Source organism: Balearica regulorum, chromosome 26 (assembly GCF_011004875.1).
Source record: "Balearica regulorum gibbericeps isolate bBalReg1 chromosome 26, bBalReg1.pri, whole genome shotgun sequence".
Taxonomy (NCBI): domain Eukaryota; kingdom Metazoa; phylum Chordata; class Aves; order Gruiformes; family Gruidae; genus Balearica; species Balearica regulorum.
This window is the reverse complement of record NC_046209.1, coordinates 1,460,605-1,481,620: the sequence shown is the minus strand read 5'-3', so window position 1 is coordinate 1,481,620 and position 21,016 is coordinate 1,460,605. Positions and strand designations below refer to the sequence as shown.

General features: G+C 58.7%; 1 protein-coding gene across 1 annotated transcript; it reads right to left on the bottom strand.

The window, feature by feature from the left end:
• Positions 1-354: 354 nt before the first annotated feature.
• PIK3R2 (phosphoinositide-3-kinase regulatory subunit 2) lies at positions 355-20,370 on the bottom strand. Its single transcript, XM_075736354.1, has 16 exons — positions 20,234-20,370; positions 12,638-13,357; positions 9,089-9,181; positions 8,492-8,554; positions 7,562-7,693; positions 7,159-7,360; positions 6,770-6,855; positions 6,359-6,464; positions 6,155-6,253; positions 5,819-5,999; positions 5,462-5,587; positions 5,081-5,223; positions 4,705-4,881; positions 4,360-4,431; positions 3,972-4,142; positions 355-3,698 (listed from the first exon to the last, which is right to left on the bottom strand). Exons 2-16 carry the CDS (start codon positions 12,975-12,977, stop codon positions 3,506-3,508), a joined length of 2,184 nt encoding a protein of 727 aa, XP_075592469.1. The 5' UTR covers positions 12,978-13,357; positions 20,234-20,370; the 3' UTR covers positions 355-3,505.
• Between the last annotated feature and the right edge of the window lie 646 nt (positions 20,371-21,016).

Genomic DNA, 21,016 nt, shown 5'->3' with positions numbered 1-21,016 from the left:
GGGAGCTCGGTGCGGGCAGGGGGTGCTGCCCAAAATACCCCCTAGGCTTATTTCTGGGGCTGCGCGTGGAGGAACCTCGTACTTCCCCTGCTGTTTATAGCCGTTTCCGGCCGTTTCTCGCCCCTTTGGGCTCAGTTGCCACCTCCTCGCTTGTCTGGCCCCTGCGTGCCCCAGCCCTGCAAGACCCCGGGGGTGGGGAGCAGAGCCCTGGCACAACCCAGCACCGTTTGGTTGATGGGTCATATCCTGCACCCAGCCCAGGACCTGGGGTACAGCCCCAACGCCCTTCCACCTCCGCTGCTCCAGTGTAACATCCCTCCCACAGAAATCCCTGCACACATTTCCTTAATTCTGTTTATTTTTTTTTTGTAGTTGTTTTTTGTGGGTTTTTTTTTGAAGTACCGTACAAAAAAAAAATCCTCTTACAGTAACAAATACTGGGTTTACATTAGTAAACATCAACAGAAAGAGCACAGAGAACTACTGCTGGTAATGAACAGCTGAAGTGGCAAGTTATTTATTATTGCATATACCTAGGAACTAAAATCTCAGGAGTGCTCAGGCAGCCGCCATGTCCTCTTCGAGCACAAAGCTGCCACAGACATGAGAGCCCTGGGGGGGGTTACAGGGGGAACACAGAGGGACAGGACCAGAGCTGTGCCCCGGGGAGCAGGAACAGCCACGTTGCACTCATGGGACGCGGGTGCGTGGCTTGGGTGGGAGACACAGGGGGGGTGGGGGGGGTCACAAGCGGCAAAGCAGAGCTCGGGGCCTGGAAATGCATTGCTACCGGGTTCATCCGGCGGCACCAACAGCACGAGCGAAAGCAGCAAAAGGACAAAATCACAACTAGCTTATTCCGGGAGAGCTGCGCTGCAGGGAACTCAGGGCCTGGGCTTCAAGAGAAAAGCTGTGTTTCAGGGAGCCAAGTCAAGCACCATCAGGGAAAGGCAGCCCCGGCAAAGGGCATTTTCCTCGTTGTACAAAGGGCTTGCGAGCAGAGCCCCATCGGGGATGGGATGTGGTGAGGGGTGCTGGCAGGCAGGAACGGCAGTGCCAGAAGCTGCAGATGGGCAGCTGTGACCCCCACACTTACGCCAAGCTGCCCACACTCCTGGGGGAGGAAGGGATGGCGTGGGGACAACAGCAGAAATTCAGTCAAAAGGGTAAAAAAACCTGCCGTCGTGAGAAGCTGGAATTTCCCCAGCCAGCAGAGCTGGGGCGAGCACTAAAGTGTCAACAGGTGATGGCTTGAAGCCGAGACTCTCCCAGGTGCTCAGCAGGCCCCGGCATGAGCCGGGAGCAAACTCCCCCAGCACAATGATGGTGGGGGCACCTGGCCTCTGTGGGGGGAGCAGCTGGAGGATGCCACCTGCCCACGGCCCGCCTCACGGCACAAAGACGTGCTGGAAGCACAGGGACCAGCATGACGTCCCTGTACTGAAAATGCACCGGTGTGGGAGTCTGGCAGCTTTGGGGTGTTGGCACAACCCTCCCTGGCCACCCCACAGACCCTGGGAGGCCACTAAGCACCAGGGCTCCCTGCCCCACTCCCGTCTGCCCCCAATGTGTCCGAGCCCAAACTATTCCCTTAATTATCCCTGCCAGCTTTTCCCAAGCGATCCCCAAAGCCAAACACAGCCTCTCCCGGGCTGTGCACCCCGCAGCTCCCCCAACCCATCGCCTGCCCCTTCCACAGCATTTTGGCACCCGCCCGGGCTGCGATGGGTCTGGGACAGCACCGCTGCCCCGCGTCCTCACGGCACCAAACACCAACAAACTGGAGGAACCAAAAAACCAGCCCACGCTCTGGAGAGGGCACGCAGAGCAGGGAAGGGGGGTCCATACAGTCAAGCATAGGAGAGCTGCCACAAGCAACGGGAATGGGCCGTTTGCTCCAGCAATCCCAGATCCAAAAGGATCTTGGGGACCAGCCCAGAGCAAGGCGAGCAGCAGAGCTGACTGGGGCAGGAAGGATGGCACGGTCCCCGATGAGGATGGCACATCGAGGACAGGATGCAGAGCGCAAGCACACAACAACCTGCAGATCCGGCACAGCCCGAGTTGCAACACAAAGCAGAAGTGGCAAAGCCGACAGCATCCACCACCCGTCCTGAGGACACGGCCTCAAAAAAGGAAAGCGCCTCTCCAGCACATCAAGAGGACAATTAATGCTTTCTTTAAGCCAGGCAGGCAGGATAACCCAGTAAATCAAATGCCACCGTGGCCTCAACTCTCAGCCCAGCTCCAGCTTTTAAAGCTCTTCCAGGGCCACCTCTGTTGCCCTCGAGCCCTCCGAACTCCGACACAACGAATCACAGCCAGGCTGCTGTGATGGGCAGCGCCACAGCAAGCCCCAGCTCTTCACCCCGAGTCCCCATACAGTACTCACGATTATAAGTGCTTTACATACATAGTTCGACGTCATGCATATACATTGCTACGCGCTAAGGCCCTTGGCTCAGCGGAGATACCGTCCTCCTGCAGCACAGAGGTCCTTCATTTTGCATAGGGCTCGTAGCGTGCATCGGACTGCGGCCCCCTTCCTGCTTCAGCTGGCAGGATCTGAATCTGCAGCAGCCTGGCCAGCTGCTGCCCATGTGCTTGGATATCGTAGTGGGAGTTCAGCAAACACCAGTACTAGGTAAGCAGCCGATTATGAAAAGAACCATATTTACAGAGCTACAGTTAGCTTCAACGGGTTATATATGCAGAGATTCACCCAAGACAGCCGGAAACGATGAGCTGCGCGTCCCACAGATTCTGCCGGCAAAAACACGGGTACCAACATGGATTTCACAGCTTAGTTGGCACAACTAAGGCGAGAGATTCATCGCTAACTGGATCCTCCCTCCCCAGAGAGCAACACTCAAGAGGTGGTTATGACACTAGGGAACAAGATGGTGAGGCGGGGCACGGCACAGAGTGAAGACCTCAGCCAAAAAGCCCCACGGAGTATGGGGTTTCTCCTTTCTAAATGAGTCTCTGTACAGCAAAGCAACACCCCTCGTACCAGACACCACTGCAACCTGCAAGATCACTGGGGGAAGTGAGAGTGGAGGATGCACACGCTCAACTGAGCCTCCTCCGGCAGCCAGGCAGGGAGCCCCTTGGTCGCCGGGGCAGCGACGCACTGAGGAGTTGGGAACCTAGCTCTACAGTGATGCACAGCAGGGCAACCTGCCAGCAAGAAGGGGATCTGACCTGCTTATTGGGGAAGGGGAGGGGGCTGTGCTCGCCCACAGCAATTCAAATCACAACTGAATTCCACCTCCTAGAGGCTGGAGCCCACTGGGAATCAACAGCCCAGCCTTTCTGTCCCATCAGCCAACACGGGTTTCAGCTACTGACCAAAAGAGACACCAGGAACGGTCACAGACATCTCGGAGGCTCTGGAGGGGCAGGAGCACAGAGACTCAACTATACAGGATGCAAGAGTCCAGAGCCAGAAAAGCAGCGCCCTGGGGAGAAGCTGAATGCAGCTGTTGTGTTGTGCATGGGCTGCTCATCTGGCTGGTGGCTGGGAAAGGACCGGGTGAGCCAGCGTGACATTCAGGGAGTCATTGTGCTGCACCAGGGATGTGTGCTTGTAGTGCAAGACCAGGTCCTTGAGGGAGGCGTAGAGGTTGTAGGGTTCAGCGAACCCATAGCCGGTTGCCGTTTTGTAGATCACGCAGTGCTTGGTGTCACCATCCACCCTGCCAGGGAGACAAGGGAGCACAGGTCAGCAGCACACCAGGGAGCCCCGCTGGGACAGGGACAACGGAGCACAAGTGGCCGTCACCACAGCAGCCCAAAGATGCATCCGGCCCTGGCAGGAGGAGCTGAGGCGAATGGGAGACCTGGGGGAAGCCCAGCCTGCCAGCTGACAGCTCCACCAGCCTCCAGCATCTGGCAGGTGAAGGGCACAGCGATGCGGGAGCACAGCCCGCACCAGCTCCATCCCGCCACATCTGTGCAGGGGTACTCACACCACGGAGCAGGCGTAGCATCCCTTCTGGCTGCTCTCGCGGATCAGGAAGGTGCCGTCTCGCTTGCCACACAGCATCTCTTCTGCCTGCAAGCGGTTGATCTTTCCCACGTACCACGTCCGCTCCTCGTGGTGGGGCAGCTCCTCCTCATCATCCATCATGGAGTACTGGCTGCAATTGAGCACAGGCAAGGTCAGACCCCCTCGGTTTGGGCATGCGGCCCCCACACTTCCCCTCCCACTGCTAGCTGCCATCACCCCTTCCAGCAGGGAAGGCGTCCTCAGCTCCCAGGCAGGGAGATGTGACTTGCCCGCGGCCCCAGAGCAGGCAGAACCGGCTGCACCTGCAGCCCCCCCACATCCCACAACGCGCCAGCAGGCACACTCACTCCTCCGTCTCGTTCTTGATGCCCAGCCACTCGTTGATTTTCTTCTGCCGGGCACCCTTCTGTGTCAGCCACCTAGGGAAGGAGAGCAGAGCTCAGCGCGGGCAGTGTGCCCATCCGGGCCAGACACCACTCGCGCAGCCATCGCCAGAGGGCAGCAGCTGTCCCCTTTCAGGGACCCTGTGCCCTGAGGCTGCATGCTGCAGGGCTCCCTCCTGCACCAAGCGGCCCACAAGCCGGTGCCACAAGCCTCAAAGCCCTCAAGGAGCCAGCTGGATCGCTCCCAGGCTGGGCTGGAGGGGCAGCAGGGCCCCGCTCCTAGCCTCCGCAGGGGCAGGCACTACGTACACCAAATACTGGTCCCGCAGTTTGCGCAGCTGCATGAGGTCTGGCTTGAGGCTGTTCATGCGCTTGTCGATCTCCCGGTTCTCTGAGGCTTGTTTCTTCAGGTCCTGCTCCAGCTTCATCTTGCTGTCATGGATCTCTGTGATGCGAGACTTGAGCTTCTCCGAGTTCATGAGGATCCTGGGAGAAAGAGGGGGATTTAGGCTGTAAGCCAGAGTGGGGGAGGCAGAGGAGGCAGCCTGCCAGCTCCAGCCCACAGCACGCTGCTGGAGAGACAAGGACTGCACATGCCTTGGCTCCGCGCTGGGCCAGGATGATCCTTTCAGCCCCCAGAGCCTGTCCCCAGGCAGGGCAGGTCACTGCCACCTCCCATCCTCACCGTTGCACCTCCTTCTCGTTGCCCTCCCGCCGGAAGCGCTCGATGTACTCCTTGCTGCATTTCTCCTGCGTCTGACACTGCTCCTCAAAGATCTTGATTGTCTCGTTGAAGGCCTCGATTGCAGTCCTCTTCATCTGCAGCTCCTGAAAAGGGAGGGGAAAGCTGAGGAAGGGGAAGGATCTACGCAGGTTTCTGCCCAATCGCATCCCCTTTCCCCCTCCCCAAAGCAGCACTGTCCTTGCTATAGCTGAAATAGTCCCCTCTTCAAAGCCCATTCTCTGGGGAGTCCAGCAGCAGACAAATGGGGCAGTGGGTGCCCGATCTCTGCTCTCCTCTGTGCACAGCAGCTGGCTGCCAGTGATGTCAGGGCAGCCTGCGTACCTGGGATGTGCGTGTGTACTCCTCGTACAGCAGGTCATACTCCCAGCTCTTGTCCTGGTACTGCTGGTGATAGACCTTCAGCTGCTCCCCGACGGCTTCCACGCTGTCCTCTTTCACCACTTGGTCCTGCCATATGCACAGTCTCAGTCAGGACCTGCTCCTGCCCTACAGCAGCCCCCCGGCGAGGCAGCTGGTCCCCCAAACCCCGCCCCAGCCCCTCATCACCCCACAAAGCAACATCTCAGTGCAGGGGAAGAGGTGGGACGTTGTCGTCTACCAAAAGACCAGTGACAGACAAGCAAAGGGCCCTGGTTCAGGCTGCGCTGGCCAGCCACGTCCCTGTGGCACGGGCCTCACCTGCTGGTACTTGGAGATAGGGTAGAGCAGCCTGGTGTCCAGCTTGGCATTGTACTGGGCGAGTGACTCGTGCCGGTAATGGGTGATGAGCTCCACCACTGAGCCGAAGGTCAGGGGCTCTGAGAAGCCGTACTTCCCTTCCCGGTGAAAGATCTTAATCAGCTTGTTATTGCCTCCCTTCCTGTGGTGGGGAGGGGAGACAGGGCACTTTTAGCACCACCCCAGCACTCTAACCAGCCTGACATCTGGGTGTCCAGGCAGCCATGAGCGCAGGGACACGTGCTGACAGCTCCGCACCAGAGCGGCAGGGGCTCTTGGGGGACCCCGGTGCTCTACCTGAGCGTGAGCGTGTACTCGCCCTGGATCTTGCTGGAGGCGTCGCGCACCAAGAAGGTACCGTCCGGTGTGTCCCGTAGCTTCTCGTTCACCTCCTCCCTGTGAGGAACATGATTGTCATGGCCGGTGAGGTGCAACCAGAGCTCCCCTAGACAACCCAACAGACAGGGAACCCAGGATGTGAGCTGCCTGCCACCCCCTTACCGGGAAATGTCACCCCAGTACCACTCGGCATCCTGCAAGGGCACACTGTTCCCGTTGGCCAGGCTGGCTGCACTGGGCTTTGGCTTAGGTGGTTTTGGAGGCAAGGCTGTAAGAGAAGCAGGATTGAAGCAGGGTGAGCCCAAGTCTCAGCTCCCCATCCTTGCCGAGGGAAATTTCTCGGAGCACTGAGTCCCCCTCCCTGCAGCAACAGTCTCAGGAAGCCCCGCTTGGCCACCATGCTGCCAGAAGCTGCTCCAGGCACATCTACAGCAGCAGACGGATGCCTCGAGCAGGCAACCAGGCACAGCTAGGCTACAGAAACACCCTGGGCAACCCGCTCACAGGGGCAGAGACTCCACACCCACGGAGCACAAACGCCAGCACCTCAGGCTGCGAGGGGCATCTCAGTACCTGGAGGCAACTGTTCCAGCTCCAACTCCTTTGCCTGCAGAAGTACCTCCAGAAACAGCGTGGAGAAGTCAGGGCTCAGCTCTGGGCTGCAGGGAGAGAGGAGCCAAGTAAGAACAGCGGTTGTGGGGGAGAACTTGGCACTGCTCCCGTGCCCCGCGGGCAAAGCCGGGGTCAGCTGGTTCACGCCAGCTGCCAGATCCCAGGCTGACACAGAAGCAAGGGCTCTGCCCTGGCTTCGAGTCCCGCTCTACATGCTGCCAGCAGTTTAATCCCACGTGCAGCGAGGCAGGGGCTGCGGGGAGACTTGCTGTTACAGGCTGGACTCCTTGTCCTGGCAGGCACAGCCACTGACACTCAGTACGTGGCTGGAACCTGAAAGCCTCGTGTACCTGGCGCCAGGCAGCCGGAGGAGAAGGGGGCCGAAGATCTCTCCCAGGGCCCGAGGGTGGAGGCTGTTGCTCTCGGCCTGCTGCGATACCTTCCCCAGATGCCGGAGCAGGAACTGCAGGGTGAGCGTGTTCTGGAGCGGGACTGCAGGCGACTCCAGGGCCAGCAGCAGCTGCTTCCGGCAATTCTCCGGCTGGGGGATCTCTGGGGAGAGAACAAGACACGATGGAAGGGCTGGGACAGCCCGCACCGCTCTCCACGCTCCAGCTGCATCACAGCATGGGAGCACTGTCAGCAGCAGGGGCCGCGTGCCAGACCCCACTGGGACAGACTTATTTTAATACCCCAAACGCATCCGTCTCGCCCAGACACCCATTCCCAAGCACAGCCAGCGGAAGCCCTTACCCTGCAGGACACGAAGGATGTCTCCATGCACGGGCACTGGCACCAAGGGGGAGGGCAGGTCCTGCAGGTAGCCTCGCAGCGCTTCGCCCAGGGAGTGCACGTCAAAGGGCTCCAGGTCGCCCAGGGTCCAATCTGCCGGGGCACAGGTTTCCCATGGGTGGCGGGCACAGCACCCAGCACCCAGCCGGCAGCTCCGTTGCTGCCAGCACCCATCCCAGAGACCATCACGCATCACCCAGCAATCATGGGACACAGCAGCCACACACTGAACCCAACAGGGAAAACGTCTCCCTCGAACTGAGTCGTCCCATGAGTGCGAGGCGTGGGTTGTTGGGACAGCACATAAAGCCTGTCCCAAAAGCAGCGTGACCAGAGCTGAGATTTGCAAAAACATCTACGGAAGGGGACAAGCCAATGCGGTGCTGGATGAGGCCCAAGCCCAGCCAAGAGGCAGACAGCTCTGAAGGCTCCTCAGCAGAGACATCAGCTGCCGGCACAGCAGAGCCAAGGCTCCAGCCACCAAGCTGAGCTGAAAGATCCTCCCCTGCTTATTAGTGGTGTGACAGAGCCAGAGAAGCCTCCGCCAGCCCATTAGCAGAGCACCCTGAGAGCAGGGCACCCCGAAGAGGCAGCAGGAGACAAGCGCAGGGGTACACTTGTTGGCCTGCGAGTCTCTGAGCCAGCACCACGTCCCTTTGCTCCAGCCCATGGACGGTGGCAGGAACCTCCCCCCCATCCTGTCCCTTCCACAGGAGAGGGGGACGTGTCAGGACGAGGATGGCCCAGCCCCACAGGCGGCGTGCTGGGAGTCAGGAACTGCTGGGGACAGGCGAGCCTGGCCTGGATTGCATTATTGCTGGCGCTGTCACATCCACTAATCTCCTCCATCTGAGCCGATTCGCCTCCTCACCATGCGGAGCTGGTTCTTACCGGTTCTCAGCGCTTGCCTCAGTTCGGAGCCAGATGTCCTGTACAACATCTCGCTGTCTAACCCTGCAGAAACGGGGACGCTGCTGTTAGCTGCAAGCTGTACAGCTCTCAGCGCACGCACCGTTTCGGTGCCAGCCCGGCAGCCGTGCGCTGGCCGGGCAACGGCTGTGGCACGGCTAACCAGGCCTGGATGGTGTCCAAGCCATCCTCCTGCAGATGCTGCCGCAGCCCCCTTGGCCCCCAGGACACCCAGTCTGGTGGCCCCGTTTCTCCCCCACGGCACAGATCCGGGCTGGAAGCATTTCCCAAATGCCAGCATCCATCCGGGGTGTGTAGGCATCCTGCGTGCGGGACCCAGCACTCTCACCCCATGCCTCTGCACAGGATGGTGCAGCAGGGTTAAGCCCAGCTCTGGGGAATGGGGGCTCAAGCCAGGGAGGAGCAGGAGGCTCCCCCCTCTTCTGCAGACAGCTGTATCCTGCATGTCCCACGGAGCTCAGTCCAATGCCAACAGCTTTTAAAGGCAGCTGCCCCCCCCCCCCCCCCACTGGGGGTTTTGGGGGATATCAGCCCCTTCATGGTCAGCACTCCCCTTACCTTTCTTCTCAATAGCTTCCACCAGCTTCATCAGCAGTGGTGGTGCAATCTCAGGTGGGCTGAACTGCTCCTGCAAGTCTGGGAGAGGAGACCCTGGAGGAGAGGGAGAGGGGTCGGCCCCAGCTCAGCCCCCAGCAGACGCTCTGCAGCGGAGCTGGGCCAGGGCACAACCAACGCTGCTCCCAACAGCAGCGCCTGAGAGCAAGGAAAGCTATGGCCGCTGCCACGAGGCCACGGCCCACATGAACACTGCACGGAGGCCGCGGGGAACCTGCAAGCTGGCCCAGAAACTGGCACAGCACTTATTGAGCCCAGCCTTCCTCTGAGCTCCCGGCGGGGGTGTGCAGAGGGGGATCCCTGCTGCTCCCTGCAGAGCCTGTCTCCCCAGGGACCCAGCACCCCGGGCAGGCAGTGCAGGGGTTACCAGGGCTCCCGGAGCTCAGGCCGGGTTCAGTCCCGGCCCGGCACAGGGGCTGTGCAGAGCTGGTGGAGGAGCATGGCCAGGGAGCTCGCTCATGGTGGTGAGCTGTGATTAATCCAGCGATTCAGACAGAATGCCATGTCAGCAAATTCCTGCCCTTGATTGCTCGTTTAACGTGGAAACCAGCCCTCTGCCTCCCCCTCCCCGTGAGCCCACAGCCTCTGTGCAAGCTGTTACAGGGTGCAGACAGCTGGCGGCACAGGACGGAGTCCCCCCCTTCCTGGATGATCTACAGCCCCACATCAGGTGACGTTTCCCTGTCACCTCCAGAAGATCTTGAGGTCCTGGCTCCGGGCACCCCTCTTCCCCCATGCTGGAGGGGTGACGCATGCTGGGGCAGGAGCACGCAGGCCCGGCCAGGCAGCTGCCAGCAGGCAGTTTGCCAAAGGATGAGCGGTGCCAGGCCCCGTCTTGCTTCCAACTGAGCACCAGCTGGTGCAGGAGGCTCCTCCGGGCCGGTCCACAGCACCGGGCAGACCCTGGGGAGCCCACAGTCAGTGAGGACACCCAGTACGCTCCACTCTCAGGATGCAGAGCCAAAAGGCTGTTCCCCATTGCGAAATAATGGCTCTGTTGTCACGGATCTGACCCCAACTCGCCCGGTGTGGTCTTGCCAGGAGGCTCAGCAAGCTGAAACTCCGCACCCGGCTGAGCCTCCTGCACCCACAGCCTCACGGGGAAGACAAAGCAGCTCGTGTTGGTGCAGCTGCACAAAGGGGAGCAAATGGGGCAGGCACCCAGAAGGGCCTGTGCTGCTGGGGGTGCGCGTGTGTGTGTGCAATCCCCCACCAGTGAGAGCCCCCGGGCACAATGAGGGGCCCAGCGTGGTGCTGGTCAGGGTGAGGAAGCTGCAGGCAAGCTGCCAGGCTGGCAGCTCCGAGCCTGACCCTTGGGAAGGGCTGAAGGGAGAGTAAATACTGGCGCTGCCCACGTGGCCTGACCGGGAATGTGCTGCTTCAGCAGGCAGCAGCTTGCCTTTTTTTATCAGGCAGCCTGTGCCGGAGCCAGCAGTGGCTCCTGAGCCTGCTGGGCCTCCAGGCTGGGCCGCTGCGAACAAGGCCGCTCACAGCACAGCCGGGGCAGCTGCGGAAATATTTCCGAGCCGCATTTTCCGCTCGCGTTCTCTGCGGAAGGCAAACACCAGCAGCTCGTAAATTCACCGGCAGAAAGCACTGGGTCTCGCCACTCTGCGGGGCCAACCTGACACCCGGGCTGCGTGACAGTCGTGGCACTGGCCCTTGCTCTGCGTGTGATTCCTGGTGCTAAGGGGTCCCTGCCAGCCAGGGCAGGACCTGAGAAACAGGGCAGAAACACTGCCAGCTATGAGCGTCATGGGGCATCCAGGAGAGATCTCTGCACCTCCCAAAGTGCAGACCATGAAGAAATAACACAGGCTTGGCTTAAATACAGTTTTTCTCAGTTGCAAAAATGCATTTCCCCACCAGCATCCCGCAGGCTGCATGTAAAATGGCCCCAGGTGTTTGCGCAGCCACCCTGCAGCCCTCAGCTGTGCCCAAGGTGGAGGCTGGCTGCGGGGATGCACCCCCAAGGACGAGGACACGGCTGGCACCCCCTTTGCGTGCCCTGATATCCAAGCCTCCCTCTGCTCCATCCCCAGACAGGACAGGCTGGCTTTTGGTTTCTTTCTCAACCGTGTCTTTTCTGTGCATCGGGAGCTTTGACGCATCCCCACCCCTGTGCAGGGCAGTGGCTTTGACCACCTAGACAAGTCCACCAAGCCCTGCTTGAGAAGTAGGGGAGAGAGCCCACGAAGGCATAAATAGAGCCCCCGAGGGAGTGCAGGGCTGGATGCAGGCAAGACCGATGCATCCACCGCAGAGCATGCCCCAGGCTCCCAAGAGGAGCCGCTTTCTTGGAAAGGCAGGTTGCGAGTGGGATGACTCAGGTCAGCGGCTCTCCTTGCCAACCCAAATGCACAGCCTGGCCGTGTTCCCACCCTGCGGAGACATTTCCTGGGGCCACCCCTCTGGCTCCCAGAGCAGGGGAGGGAGCTGTGCGGAGTAGTGCACCCAGCCCCACTGCCCCGGTTTCAGAGACAGGGACTCCTTTCCTTTCCTTAAATCCCAGAGGTATTTCATGCAGCTGGAAGCATCTGATAGGACAGCCGTGGCTCCCAGGCAGACAGGGACGGGGACCGAACCGGGAATGTGCTCTGACGCCCACCAGCTCCTGCTGCTGACCCTACTCCTCCCATGCACGAGGTCTTCTGCACGGCACGAGAAGAGCAACAGCAGGCAAAGTGTGGCTATTGCCCCTGTTTGCTGTCTCAGAGCACCCGGAGCCTGCTGAACCCACGCCACAGGGCCTGTGAGCATGAAAAAAAATAGGCAAAGAGAAGGCAGCTGCTGCAGCTCTACAGGCAGCGCTGAGGCACAGCGGCTCTCCCAGCTCTGGGAGCTGGTCTGTGCCAAGCCCAGCACTGGCTGGAAGGCAGCCGCAGGTGCAGGGCGGCCCATGCCGTGCCCGAGGGCGGCTGCCCAGCCCCAGCCAGAGCTCTGCGATCTGCAGGGAGGGGCGGGTGCCAGGCAGACAAGCAATTAGCTCCAGTTCTCGGAAGTACTCTTCTAGACCCTGACTTTTCTTCTCTTGCCCAGAGACAAGTAATTGTGTGTCTCACCGGGGCTGAGTGGCTCTTGGCAGGGAGTGGTGTCCTGGGCACTCCGGAGGCAGAGGCAGAGGGGTGGTTGGGAGAGGTCAGGACTTATTCCTAAAGGGAAGGAGTGGGGCAAAACCCTCAGCAGAGCAGGGAAAGGGGCCAAGGACCACAGGGATCCTGGCTGGTCATGGGCCAGAGAGGGAGAAGGCTCACCCCAAGAAGCTCTGCTAAGCAGATCGATAAGCTGGAGGAACGTGCTTTTCTCTCGGCCAGGACCGAGTGTGAGCTCACAACTCCCAGGCAACTCAACTGCACTGCTGCCAGCAGGGCAATCCAGTGCTGCTGAGCCAAGGGCTTCACCGCTGTTGTGCAAAGCCACTCACACACCCTCGTCCGCTGCACACCGGGAGTGGAGGCATCTCGGAACAACACTGCAGACAGCAGGGCTTACCTTGCTCCAGAGCCTCCTGCAGCCGGCAGCTGCTGGCCCCTGGCGTTGCGGGCAGGGGTCTCTGCACTCGGGGCCGGTGAGAAGGGACAGAGATCTTCACGGGCCCCACGTACTCCACATACGTGCCAGGAAAGTCACCCTTCTGCTTGGTCCGCTCGTTGACACCCAAGATCCACCCGATCTGGTTGGGGGTCTGCTCATCCCCGTCTTTGAAGCCCAAGGCTTGCAGGGCCCCCTTGCTCACCACCAGGATGTCCCCAGGCAGCAGATCAATGTCCTCCTCGCGTTCCTTGCGGTAGGGGTAGAGTGCACGGTACTGGAAGCCATCGGTGCTGCCCATTCTCTCTGCCGTGGGGAGAACGGCTTTAACGGTGAGACAGCACGTTTCAGGTGGGGGAGGAAGGACCTCAGAGGCAGCTCTCCCCCATCAGCACTCTGAATGTCTCTGCATGAACCAGCACCCCAGGAGCCTGGTCCGGGTGCACCAGCGTGCTTAGGTGCAGCCCCTTTTCCTTAGCTTGAAACCACGATTCAACCAAATTATGGAGCAAAGGGAGAAGGAGACAAACATAATCCAGCACTTGTGAGTGGGCATGCAGCAAAGAAAGAGGAGATCAGGGTCCACCTCACCAAAAAAGGTTTCTTGGAGTCCGGGGGACAAAAGCACAGCACGCTTCCAGCCCAGAATGGCGTGGCATGCTACATCTCCCTTCCCAGTGCCTGCAAAGAGAAGAAGACGCATCACTACACAGTCAGGCACCCTGCACCCTGCTGAGATGCCAACGTTCAAACCAGGGGTTCATCTGAGCAGCTGAGAGGCAAGACTCATTTCTCTCCTACCTACCAGCTGATGCTGAGCCCCAGATCCAACCAGGACATGTTACTACCAATTTACACTCCCAAAAGCGAGAGAGGAGCAAGCAGCTACGCACAGGAATGCCACCTCCTCTCTACTACAGTCAGGCACCAGCTCTGCATCTTAAAGAGGTTCACTCCTGCTTCTTCAGCTTAGCCTCCTCGCAGCACTTAGGCAAACAAGAAGACAACAAGTGGGACAAAACAGCCTTTATGCGGGAACTTTTGCATACAGAAAAGGGTGATCCTGCAACCACCAGCTGGAGGCCCTGAATAGGAGCAAAATAAACATATTTAACCTTTTCTTGTTAAATCGATTACATTTCACAGTTCACCTTTACATGTCCCCATGCAGTCCCACACAAAGTCATTTTCTGAAGGTAGCTGCCCACAAATGTAGGTTAACGAAGCTTTCAGCAAAAGGCTTTCGAGATGCTTTGCCATTCTGACAGAGCAGCACTTCAAAGCTTTGCTCTGAGCAAAGTAAATTTTTGAACTTTTCAAAAGCAGCAACAGCATCAAGTGTGGGCACGGGTTCTTTTTGCAGAGATGGAGGTGAGAGGAGTTAAAATAATCTTCAGAAGCCTTCAAGTCTACTTAGAGCTGCTAACTGCCTTTCAGCTATTCAGAGAGAAATTGAAGCATATGCTGCCTGCCCTGCCCAGAAATCCACCAAAAAGAACAAACCTGGGTTGTAACATGTTGTTGAAGGGATGTATGGGCTGGGGCATTCCCACCAGGCGAGCACGTCCTCTTTTCCCATCCCCTCCTGGCTGCACGGGCCAGTTTTCCACCTCCCTCAGGCAAATCTCAGCCTTCCAGTTCCCGCAGCCACAGCATGCAATCAAGGACTGGACCTACAAGGCACCGGGGCAACCCAAAACCAGCCTTCCCAGGAACACCCTAGGCCTGCTGAAATGCTGCAGGTCCTATTAACGACTTGAGCTGTTTTGGCCCAGAAACCACCGAACTCAGCTCAAACTCTTGAGTCTCATCTGAAAACTATTAGCGAGCAGGAAGGCGCTTCTCGGGGCTGTGGGAGCCTCTGCAGAGGGAGGCGAGGAGGCAAAGGGAGCCAGGGCACCCTTCCCAGCAGGGTCAATGCACAACCAAGCACGGCACGAAGCCAAGGCTGCTCCGACCGCTGGCTGGACTCTGCAAGAGGCACTAATGTTGGTGATCTGCAGTATTTCAAAATAACCCTTCCAGGCCAGCAACACATTATAGTTCACATCAGCTACACAAACCCCTCTTTCCTCCTGCACGTGCTACCTCCCCCTCACGCTACCAAAAAGTCTGAGATCGGTGCAAGTGCCTCAAGAGAAGCCAGCTTCACCTCTCTGCAGCCAGGCTCTCCAGCCCAGCACCACGCTGCAGGTTCCTTCCCTTGCCAAAGAAGAAAGGCACACAGAGGCCGTGGCACATGAAACCCGTGCAGCAGCCAGGGCTCGCGCTAGTTGCCTGAGCTTGGGCAAGCGTCCCAGCCAGGCTGTCTTTGCCATGAACGAGCAGGCGCTGCCCTCGGGAAGGCAAGACACTTGCAGTCAGGCTCTGGTGAGTGGGGAACAGGATTGAGCCTGATCCGGGTTGTGCAGAGCTTCTTTGGAGCTCCAGGAGCAATGCCAGGCTGCAGAACTCATGGAGAGACCCTGGAGACAGGCGGTATTTGCGGAAGAAGCAGTAGATCCCAGCACAGCCGTCGTGCAAGCTCCCACCATGCCGGGACGGCGGCTGCAAGGAACTTGCAGCAGAGCCCGCATTTCCCCAATCCAACTGGCCCCAGCCAGGAAAATATTACTTCATAATCCAGAGCATAAAGAGAGATTTATGACCAGGCTCACTGCCTGCCCCTCGCCCCTCTGAATGCTGCCTGTCAGGGTCCGATGGAGCTGAGCCGGCAGTGCCGGGGGCACTGACTGCCAGGGGACTGAGCGGTGCTGCCTGCTGGGAAAGGCTCCAGCAGCTCCCACTCCTGGGGAAGGACAGACCCCATAATGTACCCAGAGGCAGCGGACCTCAAACCCAGCAGGGTCCATGCTCCCCTGCAGGCACCTCCCTAGCTTCCAACTCCAGGCACCTCAGACAAGCTGGTGCAGTCGAAGAAGCTGGAAGGACAAAATGCTCAGCCCTGGCAAACTTGTTCAGTAGCTTTTAAAAGCAGACCTGCGTGGAGGAAGGGGAAGAAGAGAGAGTCGCTCCAGAGCACTGAGTCTCTCCAAAGAGCAGGTCCCGTAGCTCCTGCTCCAACAACTCCTTCCAGCCTCCTTCCCTGGGGTGGGAACACGGAGACGCAGCTCTGTGCCACCCTGCTCTCCACATCCCAACAGGTCACTGGGCACATGAAAAAAATACAGATAACTTAGAGCCAGCCTTGTCCTGGAGCAGCCTCACCTGCCTTCCCTGTGCTCAGCCCACACAGGGATCGAGTGCCCATGAACGGGGTTGAGAAGCCCCTCGGGAAACCCAAATCCACATGGCTAATGCCGGCACCGTCCTCTCCGACCTCCCTCTGTCCTGCCACAGACCCAGCGAGTGGCTTCTCAGGCCGAGCTGCATGTGTGGGATGGCAGCCGCTGGTCAGGAAAGCTCTGCACCCCACGGAGAGCAACTGACCGAATTGGTGTGTCTCTGGGGAGAGGCAACACAATTCCCAAAGCCCTGAAACAACTCTTTGGAGGGGAAGTGAGTTGGGGAAGGCAGCGCCGAGAGCCCGGGACACGCACGAGCCTGTCGGCTGAAAGCACACCTCCGAGCCGGGGCTCTGCGTGCGCAGGAGAGAGGGAGCAGCTTGCCAAAAGATTTCAGCTGGGCCCAGCTCCAGGTTCACTCGGCTCTCGGAGAGGAACCTCATGTGTCCGCACTGGTGAGCACTTGCTTAGGCTGCTCTGAAAACCCCATGCATCAGACATCTAAATACCTTTGGTAAATCTATCTCAGCGCCCAGAAACAATCCCTCGATTCATTAACTGCTGTCAATACTTTCTTTGTTTAATACGTCGGTTTGAAACAAAAAACACATTACAAGTCTTTTTGTGTGTGCCCAGCACATAAATAAAAGCATCTTAACGTTTTAAATGTGGTTCCTGTGCTTTTTAACCCAGTTCCAAGCACAGTTCAAAGTGCAGCTTGACTCAAAGTGAGACTGAACATTACTTTCCCTCCAGTGAGGCAAAAGAATGCATAAAAATATTTAAAAGAATATGCTTAAAACATTCTACACAGCTCAAATCTTTCCAAGTTACATCAGATCCTTAGCAAGCAAAAGACCACCAAATGGTTTTGAATTGTAAAATGCTACATGTTAATGGGTTACAAACAGTGAAAACAAACCTCTCCTTTAACGAAAAGGAGAAAATAGAACACCACAACTAGGGATGGAAATAAAAATGGACGCGGAACTGCCTGGCACGTATCGTGCCCTATCACGACAACTGCTGCCACATTGAGTCTTTCTGACCTGCGCAGCCAGGGCAGCTCTGCTGGCCCTGCACCCTGCTGGAGCAGTGGAAGCTGATAGCGCCAAGCATGCCATGGGTCACGCTGCATCCATAGGCACCCGAACCACTGAGCAGCACTGGGGTGGAGAGGGTGAGAGCTTGGGAACCCCTGGTTTGTAATTCGGGACAGGCAGAACAGCAATCCCCTGTGCTCCCATGCAGCTTCCCGGGCCGGCTCCCTGCCTAAGAGCCTGCATGACGACTCACAAGGCTTGAGCCACAAGCGAGGCCGTGGCAGAGGCGGCAATGCCACGACGAGCCGTGGAGAAACGAGCAGGGTGAGCCTGAAGGGAGCTGGTGCAGGTGGGAAACGGAGCTGGACACGCTTCACCAGCTGTCCGCAGGGAAGAGGCCAGAGGAGGAGGGAGAGCCAGTGCTGTGCCGGGGGCTCACGCTCCCAGGCTGGTGACAGCCATGGTGCTGCCAAACCAGTTGGTGTTCGCCTCCGAACAGGGAAAAGAGGCAGGGGTGGTGAGTTATGACATGAGCTGTGCCCAAGCGAGGCCCACTGTCCTGAGAGCAACCACATTGCAGCAGTGGCATGGGGCAGCCAAGGCCATTTTCACCTCTCTTCTCACCAAGAAATGCTTCCCGTGCAGCTGGTTACAGAGCCTGAGGAGTAGCAGTGTCCTGCCCACAGCCACCAGCTGCCCTTTGCTGGGGATACAGAGCATTTGCTGCTCAGACTTACGTTTCACTAAATATTTTGTTTTATTCTCTGAAGGCCAAGTAAGTGAAAGGATATTTGAAACATTTCACTGAAAAAGTAAATGTTATGGTTAGCAGGGACCTCAGAAGCCTCATAAATCCCTTCCTTGGGATGACTGATACCTATCTCATTTTTGAGACAACTGGAGGTCTCAATTACCTCTTCCTCAAAGGCTGGACAGTCCGAGAGGGTCTCAGGCAATCTGCTGACCTACTCCAAGACTTCTCTTACTGTCCAGAGGTTTTTCCTGAGGTCGGACTTTCTTGCTTCAGTTGAAGCTCGTCCTGTTCCACATCAGGAACTTTCTTTTATTTGGCCAGAGACTTTTATACACTGGCACCAAGCTGAGAAGGACCAAGCACCCTGTACGTCCCTTTGCTCCAGGCTCCTTTTACACCAGTTCCAAGCAGCAAGAACATACTACTTCCATTTTAAGAGTGTTCATGGGGCAGGGTTTAGTTTTTGTGTTTTGGTTTTTGGTTTTTCGTTGGTTTGGTTTTTGTTTTTTCCAGAAGCAAACTCAGGAGCTCTATTTTGGCTACTTCCCTCAAAAATTACAGTTCTAAAAAAACTGAGTACATGAAAAAATTCCAATTGCTCTTGCTAACTCATCTGCTTAAAATCATGTTCCCTGGGGTATTTGGAATTTGTATGACAATTTATTAGCAGCTCTGCACAATGCAGCAATCACACAAAGTAACCTACAAGGTGGGAAGCAACCACGTTAGCAGGCCAGCGTTATTCGGATATCGGTTGAGAGAGACAAGACCTTCCAACTTGAGAAATTCACTGTCCCTTCCTCTGTTTGCTTTTTATCTTCCATTACTCTGTTACTTTAACTTCAAGCTGTGGCTCCAGATATTCCCAGAGGAATTAAAAGAGCCTTCGATATTATAAATACTCTTTTTCATTGTAAACACACCCCAGCACTCAGAGCAAAGCGCCGGCACTCTGACACGGCTCCAAACTGGCTCCACAAACCACTCTGCTCCTCGCCGCATTCCAGCTGAGCCACGGTTTCTCTTCCAACCCAGAGCTTTTGTCCAGTGAGACCCAACCGCGGGCAGAAAGGATTTTTCCTGTGTGCTTAAAAACCTTGTTCTAGCAAGTTAAAAACCGAGGGTTTGGGGCAGCAATCACCTTTAGGATGACCGAAGCCTCACCGTGAGCCACACAAGCAGATCGAAGCACGATCTGCCCACGTCAGAGAAGAGAGTCACCAAAGAAACCAAACCATCGCTTGGACTTTCCCACATCATGGAAGAGTCGATGACTAGAGCAGAGGCCAACCCAGCCTCGGGGACACACCAGCCCTTCGCATGTTAGGGAAGGGCGGGGGAATGGCCAGGAAAGCAGTGATTTAGGCTATATTTACTCAGCTGTCTCCATTCTCTGCTCTCACAGAGAAAGTCATAGGGCCAGTTCCCCAGTGGCTCTAAGAGCTGCTTGGGAAATAAAGCTGTGCATTAATGGGGAGGAGAGGCAGCCATTCTTCTGCTGCGCTGGGCACGGCTGCCAAAAGGCGCAATGCTGGTGCCATTCCGGATCTCTGCAGCTCTTGCAGAGCTCGTTTTAGGCAGATTTCCCCCCCAGGTTTTATTTCCCATTGAACACGGATCCTCAGATTTAGACGTACATGACTGTGGGAAGCTTCCTCTTTAGGGGGCTGAGAAATGTTCCCTAGGATTGGAAGAGACACAGAGCACAAACCTCACTGGAAAGAGGTGGGCTGGCCACCGGCCCAGAGCCAGGGCTTTGGGGCAACTGTGTCTAGAGCCAAGAAAGCCATAGCCACGCCGGGCCAGACTCTGGCACATCTGGCTGGACAGGCGCATCCCTGGGCCATGCGGCCCCGGCCCGGGGTCTGCTGGGGCAGAACCACGGTGGGCCCAAGCCCTCAGCCCAGGCTGGAGCTGTGCAGCCCTGACAGGCTGCTTTCCTCTGGCTCTGCCACCCAGAAAGGGTGCCCAGGACCCCCGGCAATGGGGGCCGCAGCCTGCCAAAGGGGGGATCCCTGCACTGACACCGCTGCAGGGGGAATGGCGCTGAGGTCCCCGTGCTGGCACTGCGGTGGATGGAGATAGCCTGGGGGGGGTCGGGGGACACAGCCCTTGCACAGGGAGGGGACAGGCACCACGGGGGAGGGGAGGGCCACAGCGCTCTGGCACAGGGAACCGGCCCTGGGCACATCGGGGCGGGGGGCACAGGGCCAGCCCGGGGGTGACACTGCCCTGGCAGCGGGGCACTCTGCACTAGCACCACCGGGACGGGGACGGAGACAGCCCCGGCGCTGCCCCCGGGGAGGGCGCAGAGCCTCGGCCGGGGGGCCCGGCGACGCGCTCCCACTCAGGGCCCCCAGGGCGCAGCACGCTGAGGGGGCGCAGCACGCTGAGGGGGCGCGCTCACCGCCGGTCCCGACGCCGGCCCGCCCGCCAGGCCCTGGGTCTGGGTCTGGCTCCGGTTCCGGTTCCGGTTCCGGTTCCGATTCCGATTCCGATCCCGATCCCGATCCCGGCTCCCTCACCCCCGGCCCACCTTTCCGCCAGCACCATCCGTCGCCGCTCAGCTCCCGCCCGCTCCTGCCTGCCAGACCGGCGGCAGCCTGGGAAAAGGCCCGAGCGCCGCCGGAACGGCCCGAACCCGCCCCGGAAAGACGCGACAGATGCCGGAGAGGAACGAACCTCCCCGAAGCCTCGTCGGCCCCGCCCCTTTCCCCGACCGCCCGTCGCGTTCGAGCCACGCCCCTCACCCGAGCCGCTCCGGAAGGAGCCGAGTAGCTGCCGACGTCAACTGCCGCTCGGCGCTGCAGGAGAGCGTGGTGGCGCCCCCTCGCGGCGGGCAGGGACCGCCGATCGGGCACTGCACCGGGAACGGGGCCACGGCACCGGGAACGGGGCAACGGCACTGCACCGGGAGCGGGGCACTGCACTGGTAATAGGGCACTGCACCGGGAATGGGGCAATGGCACTGCACCGGGAATAGGGCACAGCACCGAGAACGGGGCACTACACCGGGAATGGGGCAACGGCACTGCACCAGGAACGGGGCACTGCACCGTGAATGGGGCAATGGCACTGCACCGGGAATAGGGCACTGCACCGTGAATGGGGCACTGCACCGTGAATGGAGCACTGCACCAGGAAGAGGGCACTGCACCATGCATGGGGCACTGCACTGGGGACCGGGCACTGGGTCCTGTGCTGGGCACCCACTACCCAGGCCCACGGCGGGAGCCAGGCTGGGTGCCAGGCTGGAGGGGCCGCCTTCCCCCACCGCTCCCTGCCTGAGCTGGGGCAGCTCTGCCACCCCCCCAGCCCC

Coding starts and splice junctions, on each gene's coding strand:
- PIK3R2 (XM_075736354.1), bottom strand. CDS start 12,977: ATGGGCAGCACCGATGGCTTCCAGTACCGTGCACTCTACCCCTACCGC. Junction 9,182..12,637: donor GCAGGAGGCTCTGGAGCAAG/GTAAGCCCTGCT, acceptor CCTCTCCTCCAG/GGTCTCCTCTCCCAGACTTG. Junction 7,694..8,491: donor GAGGCAAGCGCTGAGAACCG/GTAAGAACCAGC, acceptor GTGCCCCGGCAG/ATTGGACCCTGGGCGACCTG.